At 40.0% G+C, this 18,520-nt stretch overlaps 1 protein-coding gene across 2 annotated transcripts in view; it reads left to right on the forward strand.

Moving 5' to 3' along the window:
* Positions 1–427: 427 nt before the first annotated feature.
* CTTNBP2 (cortactin binding protein 2) overlaps positions 428–18,520 on the forward strand; it is an 87,490-nt gene continuing 69,397 nt past the window's right edge. Inside the window, exons 1-2 of one of the 2 annotated variants that reach the window (XM_074601592.1) lie at positions 428–859; positions 12,746–12,853. In XM_074601592.1, coding sequence (XP_074457693.1) covers positions 791–859; positions 12,746–12,853 — 177 coding nt within the window. In that variant the 5' untranslated portion in view covers positions 428–790. Of the gene's footprint in view, positions 860–2,748; positions 2,868–12,745; positions 12,854–18,520 lie in introns of those variants that run through there. The other variant, XM_074601675.1, reaches the window with a different exon arrangement.

An 18,520-nucleotide genomic window follows, 5' to 3' on the forward strand; every position in this document is an offset into this window, starting at 1 on the left:
GGTAGCGGGTTCAGCTCAGCAGCCCGCACCTTCCTCTGGAGGAGTTAGAACAGGCTTTGGCTTTGGTACAGCAAAGGGCAGCCCCAGGCCAGGGTGGGCTCCAGGGCTGGGGCTGAAAAGCACTGAAATGTTGGGCCTGGGTGAAGGTCCACCCTCACACAGGCTCTGAAGCCACCCTGCCTTGAAAACAGGCCAGTAAGCAAGGTCTGGGGGCAGAAATGTCCTCCCCCAGCCCCTCCACGGGGGAAGGGGAGGGAAAAGGAGAAGCGACTCCTGTCAGCACCCCCAGAAGGAACGGGCAGACAGATGCCCTTCCCTCAAAGGCTTCAGCTGGTTTAAGGATCCCACCCATCAGGTGAGCTAAGCCCACCGTAAAAAACCTTTTTTTTTTTTCCCCCTTCATTCTCCTTCCCCCTGAGCCACGGGGGAGGGAAGGGAGGAGAGCGGTGCCCGCCTGCGTGGGGCCCGGGCAGCGCGGGCACTCCCCTCAGCCACCATTGCGCGGCGGGGTCCCGCTCCCCCTCCTCCGCCTGGCTCCGGGCCGCCTCATGGCGGACGGGGAAGGTGGGGGGGTGGTTGGGGAAACCCGAGGGCCCGCCGGCGGGAGTCGCTCGCCTCGGTCGGCGAGAAGGGGGGCGGCTCGGCTCCGGCAGCCCCGCCTAGCGCGGCGCCGGAGGGGTTAAGCCTCCCCGCTGGCCGGCGGGGAGGGGGTTAAGCGGCGGGCGGCGGCGGCGGCTGCCGCCACTCGGCTCCGCGCCGCTCTCCGCGCCGGAGCCGTTACAGCGGGAAGATGGCGACGGAGGGAGCGAGCGGCGAGCCGGGCTCCGGCGGGAGGGAGGACTCGGCGGCCACGGCAGCGGTAACCGGCTCAGCGGCGGGGGTTCGACCCGGTCGGGGCGAGGAGGGCTCCCTGTGGGGATGCAACTGGAGACCTGCCTCCCCCACTCCGTCCCTCCGCCCTCCTTCTCCCCCGCCGGGGCGGGAAGGGGCTCGGCTGCGGCCGTCCCGCCGCAGCCGAGCCCCATCCCGCCCCGGGGGGGGAGAAGAGAGAGGGGCGCGGGGGTTTCCCTCTCGGCCGGCCTCCCTCCTCCCCACAACGGGGGTGGCGGGTTCTCTCCCCCATTGTTCCTTCCCGCTGGCCCGTGAGGGGGCAAGGGAGGAGGAGCGGGGCGGGGGGGGCGTCCGCTCCCCGCTCTCGCCTCTCTCACACCCCTTTTCCCGCCGCTTGCCGCGACCAGGGCGGTTGCGCCCCGGTCTCTGCGGGCGGGCTGAGGTGGTGACAGCGGCCGGGGCGGTGGGACCTGTCAGACCTGGGGCGGGAATGTTGATCTTTAACCCTTTGCCGGTCTCGCCAAGGACCTTGCTTTCTCCTCCTTTCCTCGCCGTGTGGCGTTTTCGGCGGCGGGGCAGCCTCGTTTCCCCGGTGTGTTGGGACACCTCCCCTCCCCGGGCCGGCGCCTCAGGGGCAGGATCTGTCTGCCTATCTTAAAATGCCCCCAAAAGCCGAGCAGAAACCCCGCCATCCCGGCGTGTCTTCTCTGGGGGAGGTGGAGGGACGTGGTGTGGTGCCAGCCGGGTGCTTGGCGAGCGGCGGGCTCCTCTCCCCGGCCTGACCCCCCTCAGGGGAGCGGGGGTCCGTCCCCTCGGGTGGCCTGTCCTGCGGTGGGTCGCCGGCTCCTCGCCCCTGCGGTGGGCGACCCTTCTCAGCCTTTCCCTTGCCCGGCGCATCCCGGACCCGGCGTGGTCAGACCTGCCCAGGGGGACAGACCAGGGGCTAATCATCCCGGTGTTAATTCCCTGGTTGACTGCCAGCGTGAGAGAAGGGCGGCCAGGTCCAAAATCAGGCTGTAAGTGCTCGGCCTCGTAGGGACACGCGAAGTTTAGGGCAGTAAAACCACTGTGGTGCACGGCTATGGTTGGACTCGATGATCTGAAAGGTCCCTTCCAACCTAGACACTTCTATGATCGTTTCTGAGGGTGATGACCCCCTGAAGGGAGGGGACGCTAATGGAGGTTCTTCCTGGCACTTTTTTTATTATTATTTTGTTTTCTTTCAAACAGGCACTAATTCTTAACTGAAACCCTGTTCCAACTGTGTTCTTAGTCTTCCTTGCGTGTTTTAATTTCTTCATTGTCGTGGAAATTGAGTTTTATTTAAAAAAAGTACACCTTACACATTGAATATAACATCACTGTCTTTTTAAGCAATGATGTAATCATGACATAAATTAATATTAAGGTAAGAATTCATAAAAGCAAACTATTAAATACTTTAAAGCCCTAGTAATGAGTAAAAAAATATTTATACTGAATTCTTTAGCATACTCATATTATTACTGCCTTAAGGTTCAGTTCTAATAACTTAAACAAGTAGCTCGTAATCACGTAGCACTCCAGTATTGTCCTGTTAGGCAGCACAGTGTAAGCCACTCATGCAATTTAGCGTTCTGATTGTGGAATGTAGGAGTGATAACCCTACACTGCACATCGCTATTAAAATATTTTTTGAAAACTGAAGAGGTGCTAGGAAGTAACCTGTGTGTTGCTCCCTAACAAAAGTAATAGCTATACTTAAGCAATTAAAAATATTTTCTAAATAATTGCTGTTATTTTTAATTTGCCTTCAGTCATTAGGTCCCTTCCAACTCAAACTATTCTATGATGAAATATTTAATATTCCCTTTCATCTTTTTTTTTTCCTTGCCATATAAATGTTGTATTGTTGATTTGATTTTATCTCTTGTGCAGGAAAGTAAAAAGAACTCCTCTGTGCCATGAAAAGATTTTTAAAAGTATTTATACAATACTCCAATATTCCTTTTGGAGGGTTTACATGAACGTCTTTTTTTTCTATCTTTAAGCTCAAGGTACAGTATTACGAATTGGATCATCTTACTTTTAGGATGATGGAAAGCATCCAGATGACTATCTTTTAAATCACGCTAAACTTCAACTAATAACAAAATATTATTTTCAGTACAAATTTAGGGTTTTTTTCTTTTTTAGTTCTCAGAATCCTGATTGTACAAATGGTGCAGTAAAAAACTGTACACACAGTATTTGTAATAGTAATATGTTAATGTGTAAATTTTATAGTGTAAGCAGGAGATGTATAAGACAGGATGGTGCAGTAGGGTTTCTTGATACTAAATGCTGTTATTGCATCTTGGTACGCTATCAGTAACATCACTGGAAAGAAGGACTTTTTTTGCTGCTTTTAGAAGCACTGTAGAAAAGGATTAAAAGTGCCTCTCTCCCTCCTTGTTTTGCATTCACCAGTGAATTTCACTGAAAAAGCCTAGACTGTTCTATAGTATGTTACATGTAGGAGCAAAGCCTATAATCTTGTCATTCTGAGTTTCCTTGGACGGAGCACAGCATTTGGTAAGCCCACCACTTTTTTCCCACAAAATATTGGTAATTTTTATTGTGGTAAGGATGACAAGGAAAAATGGCAGGGGAGTGGTTCTGGTCCCTTTTCATACCTCCACAGCTTGATTGCACTGAAGCCAGTGAAATCGTGTTGGTGCAATTTGGACTAGAATTGTGAGAAAACATGTGTGTGTATTTTAAACATCTTTGAATGCCTGCCATCTGCATAATGTCTACCAATAATGATTATATAATAGCAAGAAATAATCCAATTTGACAGTCTTTTTGTTGAAGCATTGAACATCAGCCTGCTGTGCATAGAGAGCTGGCTTGTCACACGTTACAGCTCCAGTGTAGCTTTAAAAAATCCTATGAAAAGCCTGTTATATCAAACACAAAGTTTGTTAAAATTATTCAGCAATATTTCTGTGTTTGATTTTTGCTTGACCAGTGATCAAAAGGATAAACATTATTTTTGTCTGAAAGACAGTATCTTCCGCTGTCTGTAAAGCTGTACGTGTAAAGGATGATGGTAGAGTGGAATCTTGACTCCTCTAAAGTGAGTAGGGATTTTGCTGCTGTCTTCATCGGTCAAAAATTCATTGAGAATGATGTGTGCATACCCAAAAGGATCAGTCTGGGCTGCTGAGGGTCATGTAACAGTGCAAAAAAGTTGCACTACGGAAAAAACCTGTCAATATTTTAAAAAATTGATAAATTGAGAGTAATTACATATCACTTTGTGGTGACGTTGTGGAGGATTTTATGCTTAGCTTGGTGGTATGTTCACATTATATCGATCTGCAAGAACGCTTGTAGTAGAACTGCCATTCTGGTCTATATAATGAAATGCTAAATAATGGTGTGATCAGACCAATTATACAGGCTGATTTAGATCAGTTGGAAAGATCCATATCTGAAAAATATTGCAAGTAGCAGAAAATGAGACCATAAGCCTTGAAAAGCTTATTAGGGATCTCTTATTAGGGATTACGTCCTGGAAAATGGTCACTTGCAAAAGGACTTCTGTTAAATACCACTGTCTTCATCTGAATACAAGTTCTCAGTGTAGCGTTATTGTTCAGAGAAGTTGTTTTCATGCAGTCAGGTGCATGATGCTGTTGTGTAGTTTCAACATGTAGATGAGGTGCAGAGACAGCACAGTTCTGTCTGGTTCAGTCCTGCTGCTCCTCTGTGATGAGAGATTGGTCTCGATCCATCTTGCAGTGATATACTTCAAACTTCCTTTCTGACTCTTCTCCCCCTGACTTAAACTACAGCATTGCTTTTTCTGTGCCTTCTACTCCACAACCTGCAGCACAGCCTCTCTTCTCTTGTTGTGAAGGTCCTGCAGAATGAGAAAAGAAAGCCACTGAATGTAGTCCACTTTGTAAATGTTCCTTTCTCTTCCAAATGTGGACTTGTCACACTGCCTGTCACTAAAGGTGAAGTACAGAGGGGCAATGCTGTGAGCCGGATGTGTGAAAGTGCCATGGAGGTGCAAATCTGTGGGATGCAGTACGTCCTGTTGTTTTTCCCAACCACTTTGACTTCATTTGTGTAAGCGTTGCTTTGGCCTCAAAGGTGATATAGCAAGATCAGAATAGAGATGCAAATTTGAACGGGAAGGAAAGAGCTCAGGAAGCCAACAGTTTGAGGTCTGCCTCTGCCGACACTCCTACCCAAGAAAGGGATCAGTTGATTTACAATACCTGTGGAATCCTTGAATATGTAAACAGGAAGGTATCAAGCAGGCTTAGGGAAGAGGTACTGCCTCTATGGTATGTGAATTAAATATTTTTTGGTCATTGTTTTTTGGTTCTAAGGTGTAAAATTCTGGAAGACTTCTTAAGATAGGTTCAACAATGTGTACCTGTACCTGGATCTAATCATATACTGTTTGCCTTAGAAGTGACTTGTCTGAAAGCAACTTTCTGAATAGAAATTACCTGTTAAATTTACGTAAGTGTTTAAACATGGTTATTGAAGGGTAGTGGGCCTAGATCCATTAAAAAAAGAACTTAGTTACCTAACTTGCACTGAAATAAAAAATGACTAAGTACCTTTGTGGCTGTTAATAGACTGCAAAAATGTTTTAACAGCTATGACAATATCTGGGTATGTGCAAAGGTCAGTGTCTTACTAATTTTTGAGGGGTCGGGGGCTGGTTTTTTTTGTTTCCAAAATAAATTTCCCAGTTTTGAGGTATATTTATGGTTAATGTTGAAGCTGTTAAAAGTTTTGCAGTTAGCTCAAGCCAAAAAAACCCACAACAACTAAACAAAACCTCCCCCATACCTTTTAAAGAAAACCTTTGAAAAAAACAGAATGCAAGGGAGCTGTGCTTGGGGAAGAAGAGGGCAGAATAATCAGGTAACTTCATGTGATGAATAATCCAATAAAAGTCATTGACCTAATGGATGGGAATAATTAAATGCATTTACAGTCCCCTCATGATCCCTCAGATACAACTGTATGAAATTTTATATAAGTCCTGGATGTTAACATCAGCTGATATTCTCTTCAGCAAGAAACTCATGTCTTGGTTGAGGAGCAAGTTCCACGGTGTTGCTTTTCCTTGAAAGATATTCTCTGCCTTCATATTTGTTTCTGTTGCCAAGAACATTCCTATAGGTCACATCTTCTTAAGTTGATCTTGGATGGGGTGGGAAATGGACATGTATTTTTTGCGTCAGATAATTTTGGGAGATGCATGTGGCCACAGACTCTTACCCTAGTTTCAAACTAAAGAACAAGCCTTCCGCAGCCAAAGTAATAAATTGTGGTTTTCCCTGAAGTATTCGTGAATACTCTATGGTTATTATAACCACTTCTTTTAATACTCATTCTGTTTGCAGTGTTTTCTTTATTAGAAAAAGGTTAGGATTCATTTGACCACATACCCATGTTTATGTTGAGCTAGGTCTTGAAGCTTCCTTTTATAGTTGGTGAAGTAAGTGGTTAGAAGGAATAACTGGTTTTAGGAACAGCTTTGTGAGCTGCTCTGGTTTTGAGTGAAGTGACTTAGGTAGCTGACTCTTGGAGGTATGGATGGGGTTCAAGACACTTAAATTTAGGTGTCTACATGTGTGCATAGTGTTTGATATCCTATTATGGTCAGTGGAAATCTGACCAATAGAGTCAGTGGAGCCATGAGCAAAACAGTTCTGGTGGCTGGTTAGCCGAATAGCTTTCTTGGCTGTTTTGACAAGGTTGATCAGTTCTCCATTGAAAATATAGGGACCTTAGATACCTACTTTACATAGCTCACACCTGCCTTTAGGTCTTGAGGGCTTCCTTTTTAGTAGCCACTATGTGATACTCTGGGGTATCCCAGCTGGCCGCCTGCTACCAGTCCAGATGGCATGGATGTCCTAGGTCCTGTATCATATCTACCTGTCCCAAATAGATATCTCTGACCCCCCAGATGTTTCAAATTGCATTAGATGCTTCTATGTAGGCAACTAAATAGAATTAGTCAAAACAGATCTTTGTACTTGGTCAGATGAGTTGTACCTGGGGGACCTACTTGAGGTTGCAAAATATATGAATTGTGGTTGTGTTTCCCTGGTAGTTGTTTCATGGGTCTGACAGATGTGAGGCCATCATGATATTAAAAGTTTATTTCATATAGCCTGATCAAACCTTTTTGGTTTTAGAACCTCATCTTGTAAGTCTGCTTTGTGAATCCTCAAGAGGATTCTTGTGTGTATTTAATGGAACTTGATATAAAATGTGTAACAAATGTAGATATGTACCTTTCCCTTCCCTTTTGAAAGGCTTCTTTTTTTTTCCTTTTTTTTTTTTTGGCAGCTTTTCCCTTTGTGTTTTCCTGTACACCATTTTTATACTTCTCCCCCCCGTCTTTCCACTTTAGCCCTCAGTTATGCTCCACAGGTTCTTTCCCAAGTGCTGTGTTATTACCCAGCTCCATCTTTAAAAAGGCTATATAGCTGCTTTCTGAGCAGAAATGAGCTTGTTTTCCGTGGTCATTTGTGATTAATCCACAGCTACCTTGTTTTTTGTCTTTGTTCTGCTTAAGGAAAGCACGAAGCTGTGGCTCTTACCCTTTACCTCTCCAGACTTCTGCTGCAGGCAGCAGAGTTTGTAACAGCTGATGTGGTGGCACAATGAACAGCACTCCAGCACTCTTAGTCCCTGAAGTTGCCTGTGCTATCAACTGGTCTAGGTCAGCAAAATCAAAGTGTTAGCACTGTCTCACAAGAATTTTTTTGTTTTGTTTTGTGGGAGGGTGGTGGAATAAATGTAACCCTAAAGACTTTCACCATCTCTGCTCTAAAGAGCTATGCACGTGGGAAAGAGTCCCTTCTGTTCCTGTGCCTCTTGGTGACCTTCAGATTTCATGTTCTTTCTGTCTTTGGGTCCAAAGATGACGGAGGTGGAAAAATGCCTGCCCAGTTTGGTCACTGCTGTCCTAAATAATCCTTCTCTTGTTCAGAAGAGATGCTTTTGTGTTCTTTTTGGGTCATGGTAGAGCTTCTTTTAATCTTTATCAATGCAGGTTATCATTTTGCCTGTACTCTTTGTGATGCATACACAGGTAGTTGAATGAGTTTTAGCTAATTAGCTGTTTGCTTTATTGTCAGTGCACTTGCTGCCAGGCAACACACACCCCTTACAAAACTGATCTGGAAAAATAATATGGGGAGTTTTAGAGACATAGAGGACTGAAGTTGTAGTCTTTTTCAGGTACTTTGTTCTTATAAATCAAATAAACCAGACATTTTAAAATCCAAAAGAGGTAGAGAAAAAAATTCTCTTGTGTTTTGGTTGTGTATGCCAAATTTCACCCTGGAGCAACATATTCATGTATCTCCGTTATAAAACCAATATAACGGATGGCTCGGTTACATAGTTGTTAAATTGTTGGTTAAATTGTTACAGCTTGGCACTTTACCAGAGGTATTGTAGCTAAACCCCAGATGACACATAAGCCATGAGCTACTAATGCAGTCTTTATTGTCTGGAGATCTAAGACTTATTGCTCTGCTGGAAGATGTTAGGAAGGTTACTTTTCTAGAGCTAAACAACAGTTTTCTCTATGATTTAGGCAAACAGCGCTCCATCTGAATGAGAACTTCAGGCAAGCCTACTATGACTGACATTTTTGTCCCCAGAAGATGGCAGGGAAGTGTTTAAGAGGAAGGATAGTTTTATTACATCATATGCTTTATCTATCCAAATCTTAAAAATGTTTTTACCACTATGCTTGAGAATATATTAAATCTTTAAACCATGTATTTTGTTCCCGCTATATTGTAGCTCCATGAGTACTGATTCGGACACACGCGTGGGGAGAAGGTGTGGTAGCTTTGTCAGCAACTGCCATGCACACTCTTACCCTGTGTGAGGGGATTCGAGGTTGCTTATCTATAGTGAACAAATCTAAGATGTCCTTAAAGTACTGTAAAAAAGTGGTCATTAAAGTTTTGGAATTTGTCAAATAAAGTTATGATAAGAAAGCCTCAGTGGGCATAAAATTATTCATAAACAAGACTTGAAAAACGATGGGTTGTATTTTTATTTAATGGTAAAATAATGATGCACATCTGATTGATGCCATTTGCTGTACACCATCTCTTCTATAAATGGATGGCAGGTACTTCTGCCCCAAGATAGACTTCTTTTCTCTTTCAACCTGAAAAGCTCTAACGTTCTTTATTTTATGTTTTCTGATTGTGTCTTTTCTGGTTGATTTTGGATATCAGTTTTGGGAAATTTTGTTTATTCCTCATGTGTATGTGAAGACTTGTCTGGTAGAGTGTGTAGCATGGAGTGTGGGATAATAATAGATTAGGTTTTCTGTGTTTAGTGACTAAGAAGGCATCAAATAAAAATAGCCGATGGCAGATTGATGGCAAAGGTGATGGTTCTTTGTAAAATATGTAGTCATGCTGTGGAATGTGGTGGAATGTTGTGGATGCTAAAATTACCTAGAACTTCAAAACTCAATGGGGCAACTTCACAACAGGTATGTCAGCCAAGAGCTATTATCTGCAAAATCACAATTTCTGGCTCAGAAGGTGCATAAACTGAAAATTGCTGGAGGCTGGGAGAGTATTTCTGGGAAATATCATTATGTGCTTGTCCTGCTTTGGTACTGATTTCAAGGCATCCATTATTTGCTGCTTTTGGAGACAGGATGCTCAGCTAAGTGGCTTTTAGTCTGATATGCTAGAGCTGTTCATATGTGAAGTGGGTTTGCTAGTTCATATTTCAAGTTTTAAAATCGAAAATATAAAAACTAAGCTGTGTGTCTTGTTGGTATGTCTTTCTATTAACATTTTTTTTTTTGTTTATTTATATCTAACTATATATTACAAGAGAACACTTCTAATTGCTTGTTGTTGCTGTCTTTTCACGTGTTCTAGTTCAGGGTGCGTGCTTGAACAAAATTTACTTTAATTGCTTGATCAGATGCTTAGTTAAAAAAGCTCATCACTGCATCACATATGTTGAAGAATGCCTCTGGTTTGTTAAGAATGTAAGAGCGTTTTCATTTATGTCTTGTGGAAGACTGCAGAAATGAAGTTTCAACTGTGATGTACAGTCAGTGTTTTGACTAATAACTGCCCTGTGTTATACCTCCTGACAAGTTGAATTTACTGACTTGGAGAAAAGAGTAGGCTCATGTTTTTTGCAGCGTGCTTTTGTGGATACTCTTAACTTTGTCCCTGTCTATCGGAAACCTTGGGTGCCTTTTTTGTCAGAGGAGGCAAGCATATTTTAGAAAGGAAGCTAATGTAGTGGTTAAACCAGTGAACAGAGACTTAAAAGACTGTTACCGAAAATTGTGTTGTACACTACTTGATTTTTGTGTGGTTTGGAAAAAAATACTTCATATCTTTGCATCAGTTTTCCATCTGAAAAATGGAGACAGTTTTTCTCTATTATAAAGGAAGTTATATGAATAAATCAGCTGCTGTCCTTGAGCTATTAGATATTATGAAGTGGTTTGTAGAAGAAGGAGGGTGCATAAGTGGGTCCTCCTATCTGACTGAATTAAATTTATTAGTTAGAAGTACTGAGAGTGAAATCTGCTGCAGCCTGTAAGGTAAAATGTAGTCTACTGTCACTAGATTATGTGAGGAACTGTGTACGTTTAGTAACTTTTCACGTTATACATGTCCATAGATTGGTGAGCACTGTATAGAAGAATTGTGAGGGGTATGTTAGGAAATAGCCTTTTAGTTGTTTTTCGTGGTCCATTGGCATGAAGGGTAAGAGGTATCTCTTGGATTAGAGAAATAGCTGACCCAGGCAGCAAAAATAGATGATAGCTATTGTTCAGTGTAGAAATATTCGAGTGGATGGTCCTGTCCCTGAAACAGTTACACTTAATAGGAATTATTGCTCTGGTTGTTGATCCATGCTGTTCACATAAATGAAGCAGCTCAATCCAATATTCATTGAATGCAAATAGCTGAAGTTCTAAAGTTCTGGCATACAATTCTCACTAGCCATTTGTGCACCTCTGTGTGTTTTAACTACAAAGTAATAATGGAACACAGAGTAAATCTAATACAGTTATAGCTTTTGGGTAGTTTTGATCTATGGCCTTCTAGCCTGAGGGAAGAACAACTATTTTGCCCTCTTCTTGCATTGATAAAGCTGAAATGGTACTTGCTTTAATTTTTATTGGATTTTCTGGTGCTCAAGTTAAGCTCCTGGGTAGCTGAACTCTTACATTTTACATCCTTTAGGGAAAATAGATGGTATATCCAGATACACAGTTCAGCTAATTTGGCAACTGATTACTTCATACTGAAGGTAGCTGAGGGTCTGCATCTCAGGGCTTTGCTAGGAGACACATCACAGCGAGGACCATAGCATTTCCCTTGCAGGGAATAATGTATTGGAAATCAAGCTGGTCAGCTGAATCTGGTATGTGGAATAAATGTTGTTTTCTCTCCCTTAAAATGATCCCCTTCTAATTTCACCAAGCGTCTACTTGTGTTAGCATTGTGGATATTGATGAACAAGAGATTTGTATTAATCTTATCTATTACATTTGTGATTTTTGTAAATGTTAATAACATTTCCCCCACCCCACCTCCAAAATTAAGACTTCCAGCCTTGTGGGCTTTCGTCATATAGTAGTTAGTCCATCTCTCTTCATTCTTTTAGTTGGCCAATTCTATACCTTTGGATTAGGACTTTATGCAGTACTTGAGATGTGGGTTTCATTATCAGTGTTTATATAGTGGCAAAATGAGGGTGATAACCTTGTAAGTGAGGAATTATGTGCCAACTCCCACATGAGGCAGATACCCCTGCCACTTCTCTATCCTTTTTCTGGGTTATTGATGAAGAAGTCGAATAAAACTGGTCCCAGAGGCACCCCACTGCTTACCTGTCTCCATCTTGAAAAGTGTTTGTTACCCATAGTGTTTGCTGCCTATCCCTGAAGTGTCTTTTCATACAATTCTGTTGGAAAGGAGTTTCTGTAATAATATTTGGTATAGAACCTTGTCCAATACTTCTAGAAAATTCAAATATATTAGTGTCCAGTGGATCCCCTTTACCTATGTATCTATTGACGTTGTTACAGAACTGTGGCAGTTTGTGAGGTGGATTTGGTTTTACAAGCCATACTAGTATTCCCAGCAGACAGTGTTTATGCATGCACTCAGTGATCTTATTTGTCAGTCTAAACTCCTTCTACTGTCTTGCTAGGAGTGGAAGTCAGACTCGCAGTGATCTTGGTAACTGGTGTGAGAAGATATTGTTGTTGAACTGTTGTTTGTCAGTGCCTCTTAAACCTGAACTGTACCCTCCAGCCAAACAAATGGGACTGCAAAGACAGCATATAGATAAGATTTCATGTCTTTTCACAAGTTGTGCTTCAAAAATTCACATTCAGCCCAGTATACTGTGATGACATGGTAGTTATTTGCAAGTGAGGCACAGGTTACACCGGAAGAGGTGTGCTGTGGTCTAGGTTCTTTTCACCCTCTCTTCCCTTCATCCCTGATGTGCTATTTTGGATCTGCTGAACTGTTTTGGTCTCTGTGAGGCTGCATATGGGAACTGTTAGTCACAAAGTTCGTTTCTTTAACATTTCACCCTTATCATTCACAAGATTTTGTAGGATCAATTCCTTGCAACGATGTAGGATTTGTAACAGTGTCATACTGGTGGGCTTTTAATTTCTTCACTTTCAATAAAAAGAATCAAACTATTTGCTATTAATTTTGACTGTATATATTACAAATAAAGCCACCTCAACTTTTTACAGTTAGAGATATTTGAGAAACCCATAATTAGGATGCTGATAAGTTTATCTTTCAAATCTCCATTAACTATTGCAATCAGTTAGTTATTGTGTTCATCAGTGTTTTGTTTCTTACAGAAAAGAGAGTTTGATGTGGATAACTTGAGCAAGCCAGAATTGCGGATGCTTTTGAGTGTAATGGAAGGAGAACTAGAAGCACGAGACCTTGTAATTGAAGCCTTGCGGGTAAGTTACTGGGTTGTTGTGGTTTGCTTGCATTTTTTGGGGTTTTTTTTCGTAATTTTCTTTTACCACTTCCTTTACACTGTGCATAGAATATTATTAGTGGAAGAGTAAATTGTTTTTTTTAAGTTTTAGGTTAACTAAATCTCAGTAATCACAAAATATGTTGTTTAATTGTTGCAATTCAGTAATTCTATGTAATTTTGGTATAAGATACCAACAAAATTTCAGAGAAATAAGTGTGAAAACTGCAAAATAACTGGCTCTATAATATAAAAGAATTTAAAGAGGAAGTAATCTGTGAAAGGAAGTAATAGCTTCAAAGGCAAATTCAGTCCATTCCTCACTTGTTCTAATGGTCTATATGTTTGTGCATCTAGTCAATCCAATGTATTCATTTTCTTTGAGATGGAAAGAGGGGAAAAAATTGGGTGGTCATGTCCACTTATGGAAAAGTTTTTGTGGTGCTTTTTAGTTTATTGAGTTGTTTTGGGTTTTCTTGTTTTTTTAATAAAAAGTGAAATACAGTTATATACTTCTGACAGCACTCACAAGTACTTGGTTAGATTTTTGCTGTGCTAGGCACATGTGAAGGTTGGTTTTCTGCTTCAGAAGGTTGCAGTCTGAAAGGCAACTTAGAAAGTTGACTGGAAACGTACAAACAAAACTGTATTTTAATCAGAAGATGATACATTTTTATGAATGTAAAGACTTTTAAGTTGGTCCAAAACAGAATAAAATTTAACACAGCTGCCAAACAGCCTACAGGTTTAAGGGGAGAAACAGCCTTACATGGTTTGAAAATAAGTGTAGCTTTATAGTTGATAGAGGGAAATTATGCCCTTTAAGATCTCTTAAAGCAAAAAGTCAATGTAACAAAATATTTCTAATACTAGTTTTTAGTAGTATGTGTAATGATTATCAAGTAGTATGTGAATATTTTCCACTTGTAATGTCACAGTAACAGTTGTAAATTTATTTTTATTTAATTTTAATTTGTTTTGTGGTGGCTTCAGATCACTTGATTCAAACGGAGCTTTAAAGTAGCGGCCATTGATATACCTGTGTTAATAACTAAAGACTTTATTGGTATAAATCTCTCTTATAAAATACAATTTTCATTTTGTAATGACAATAAGACACTGTAAGCAATATGTTTCTGGGGGATTACTGCACTTTGAAGTCATTTGGTGTTTGGCCTTCAGGTATACATACATGTTGAAATGTGCTGCGTTTTTATCTAGCTGTTTTACAGTTTCACATCTCAGTTGCCTGGACTAGGACTTTTTATTATACCTGACTGCCAATTAAGGTTTTGTAAAAGGGTAAACAATGTGCACACCACATCCAGAATCTCTTTTTTTGACTGTTCTGACTTTGGAGCAATGCAAATAGAATATTCAGAGAATTTTCTCTAATACATATTCATGAAGAAGCTACTACACTGCATACCAAATAATGGATATATTGAAAATGAATGAAATAAAAATAAAAAAAATAAAAAAAAATAAAAAAGAAGAATGTAGTACACGTTTAAGAATAGTAAACATTAAATGTTCAGGAGAGTGCAGTCCCAGGAGAGAAAAAGTCTGCATCAGATTTCCAGCCACCTGATGAAATGGATAGTATGTACACAGTGGGTTTTGATGACAAATATAGATCAATATAAAAAGTAGATCCATTTCACATGAGGTATTTAAATGTTCAAAGTTGGTCTTGTTTTGGTTTTTTTGTTTTTTCTTCTGCATCTCAATTTCCAGTTCCTGTATTTCGTAGTAATATCCTCTAAACAAAATCCATGTGGAACTCGAATCTTCCAGGCAGCTTGCCTGGTTGGCCGTACCAATACTGGAAAACTTGGAAGTTATACCTGCTGAAGAACTGTAGCCTGCTATCTTGGAATACAATACTTTCGGATCTTCTGGCTTCTTACTCGGGAAGCCACAAGTCAGCAGTATTAACAGCTAGAGTCTCCGAGCAGCACACAAGATAAGCTACTAGATAGCCAAATATAGGTCTTTTGTAAAAGCGAATAACAAGAAAATTCCATTGGAATTGTGTCAAATTTGGTACTTTGATTTGTTTAAAAAAATTGACATATATACTTTGTGTATCCTTAAAGAAGGAGAAAATGGTTTTCATATAAGGGAAAAGACTTGTTATGTTATTATTTCAAAAGCTGATCAAGCCCTGTTTCAAAATTAGGAAAGTTTGTGAGTTTGTGTTTGGGGAGTTTTTTGGTTTGTGGTTTTGGTTTTTGTTTGTTTGTTTGTTTTAGATTCTACTAGGACTGCAGGGCTATTTCAAAGCCTAATTTCTCTGATAGGTCAAAGCCTGATAATTTCCATCCCTATAATAGATAATGTGTGTTGTCTTTTCCTCTTAAGTGACCTTCCTGTCAGTTTTCAGTCACTGTGATATATAAATGTATTAACCAGTTTTATATGTTCTTGGTCTTTTTGTAAGACTCCAGAACTGGATCTTTTAATCTTCTCTTAGAACTGGATCTTTTAATCTTCTCTTAAAAAGTAACCGTTCTTGTGGTTGTCATCTCAGATTTTTCTCTATAATCACTTAAGTTTAACTACATCATTCCTAAGTGCCTGTACCGTTATCCGTACTCATTTTGCATGGTTGCACTGAGTATTTGTAAAATTTGTGCAATAAATAGTACTTATGTATCTATTGGAAATACCTCTCCTGGCAAGTTCTGGCATTAAAGTGATTCAGTCTTGACTGCTCACAAAAGAACTGGTAACACTGAATACAATTAAAGACTGACTCACATGGTACTACTCTTGATCTATACCTAGCATGAAGTTTCTCATTTTAACAAGACCTGTTTGATACATCTCTGTTAGTCTGTCCTTTTCCCATTGTATAAATTCTTACACTGACCTCGTTTCCCACTTCACTAATTTTGTGTGAAGCCACATCATGTGCTTTACTGAAGATGTGAAAGAGATCTGATGTTTTTTCTCTGTCTATAAAGCCAGTTGTGTAAAAGAACCCCACACATACCTTCAACATCCATAAGTAGGGTTTCTTTTCAGGCTGACTCTTACAGGACCATGGATGTGTGCCAAATGTTTTTTCCCTTGATGTACGTGTTATATCATCGCAATCCACACTTTATCCCCAGTATTCCCTGGTAGAATGAAACAGAGATTTCTGGCAGAAAGTTAAGGGGTAAGAACTAGGGAGCAGGAACAGTATTTTTGGGTAAGATATGGAGTTGGAACTTGTGCCTTACTGGTTCTTGGTTTCGTTTTGGGGTCTTTTTTCTATGACATGTTTATAGTGTGTTTATATGTATATACATGTATTATGGAGTTCTCACTTAAATCCATTCTAAAATCTTGTTTTGGATGAATTCTTTTTTAATCACTTTAGAAATTTACTTTTCAGGATTACAGTTTAGTGCTTCTTGATACATAGTAAAAGTGTAATTTGCCTGTGATGGGTTCTGATGGATTAAGCAGAAAATATTTCTGACCTCTTTGTTTTTGTGTATTGAGCCTCAGTCCAGTATATGGAGCAAACTCTACTACTTAATAGCTCATAGAAATCTAAAATAATAACCTCGTTAATGTGTTGTGATTTTGTGAGCTATGGATTATATTTTTTTCTCTTATTTAAAAAATAGCTGTAAAATTATGCACAGGTTGAGGTGTCGGTGAAAGAAATTAAACTCCAAAATGATACCCTGTATCAGTTAGTACCGTTGTAATACTGCTTTTCTAACACAGAGACAATGCTCTTGGATTTCAGAATTATATTGTCTTCAGTTGCTTGACTTCTGGCTGTTCATTTACAATGTATTCATAGTATCATAAAATGAATTTGTGGTTTATGACTTTCAGTTTAATTTCTCTCAAATTAAACTGAAACTTACTAGTAGCCGTGGCTACTAACTGCTCATTTTGCACTTTTAAGATTTTTGCATAACTACTTCTGCTTATTTAAAGCTTAGTTTCAAAAAGGTGCAGCCCAATGAGAGGACAGAAAAAAGGCTTCAGAGTATGTTACTCTGCTTTGAAAAGATTGAACTAGGGAATTTTAAGTCTGTCCACAGGGTATTGTTCCAGTGCAGTGTCCATTCTGTCTATTCTGTGTAAATAAAAAAATAAAAATTACAAGTGAGAAAGGCCATTAGTTTGGGATTTTGGGAAGAAATCTTGTTAAATTTACTGGTCATCCTGGGGGGTGGAGAGGAGATAAGTTTAGTTAGTAAAGTTAGTAGCGTTGATGTGGTAGATTTTTATTAAGGCAGTTTAATTCTGTGCAACATGAAAAATTAGAGAGAACCAAACCCAAGGTAACACATAGAATAATTAATTTTTTTATTGCATCTTTGTGCATAATTTATTGTAGAGTTCCACTCTATTTTAAATAAAGTTTTGATCCCTTCAAGTCTGCTTTTGAAACAAAAACAAAACTTGAAATCCAAACTGTATTTGTAAGAAATATGCAGATGAAATCTGCATACTTCCACAATTTCACAATACATCGTTGTTCCTTTATAATATGCACAACTGCAGATACATAAGGACACATAGCATTCCTTTTTCTAAAAAAGGGCTGTTGCTTCCTGCTCCAGTGATTGAAACTTTGTCTAACTGGGTCAAGGTCTCCTACTATTGCTGTAAAAGTAGCAGGTTGGTGCTTTGATATAAACAGAGAAAGCTGGGGGGGCGGGGAGGTGTCCCTTAGCACTTACAAATTCGTTATAGTACACTCTGATTTGTACAATACAGAACGCACAGTATTTTTCTGAATTAATCTCTATTTGAACACTATTTCTTTTCTGGGGATCATTGCCTGTGTGGAACTTTGAAGTTGGAGAAATTCAGATTTGAAAAAGTTACAGAAATTATCGACCAGAGCAATTAAAGTTGCTGGACATCCCTCTGAGGACCAACAGCCTTGGAAGAATAGACTTTTGTCACGCTTAGGGTTAAATTTCCAGATTTATTCCCCAAGTGAACAGTTAATTTGCTGTGGAGGGCAGCATCAGGATTCACCTGAAAGGGGGTGATCTTTGTGTAAATCTTTCTCATTAGCACTCTGATTTTGTATAACTGCTACACCAGATGACTTAAGATGGTTCTTTCTGAATCTGTAATTTCTTTATTTTAGTAACTCCATGATCAGGGTTGCATGGCAATTAAAGTTAAATTCAGATTAACATTTAAATCATTAAAGTTATTTCACTAATGAGAAATAACATGCTGTTTAATTGCTATTGGGAATGCATATAGTTAGAAAAGGAGGGAGACAGCTATAGCTGCTGCCTCCATCTGTCTCAATTATCCAAATAAACTGTTTGCCTGTAATAAGGGGATAATATATTCTTAATGTGGAGGTAATGTGGCCACATAATCAAAGCACAGGTCTGGCCTCCCACAACTGTGACCTCAAATGCAGCATTCATTTGTTGTTTTTTTTCTCCAGCCATAAAGTGGTTGCTGTATCTGCCTGCTTTCTAGAGGATTTTTTTTATAGTGCATTGACCCTCATATGATGAATTAAAGTGCTAGTGTTAGCTGTCAAGCCTGGAATTACAAATACTAAATGCTGCTTTTAGCGTGATTCTCTCATAAAGTTAAATCATTAGTAGGTTATTTTTCATCTAAAAGTTTAACTTTGTTGGGATTTTGGTTTATTTTA

Source organism: Larus michahellis, chromosome 1 (assembly GCF_964199755.1).
Source record: "Larus michahellis chromosome 1, bLarMic1.1, whole genome shotgun sequence".
Lineage (NCBI taxonomy): Eukaryota > Metazoa > Chordata > Aves > Charadriiformes > Laridae > Larus > Larus michahellis.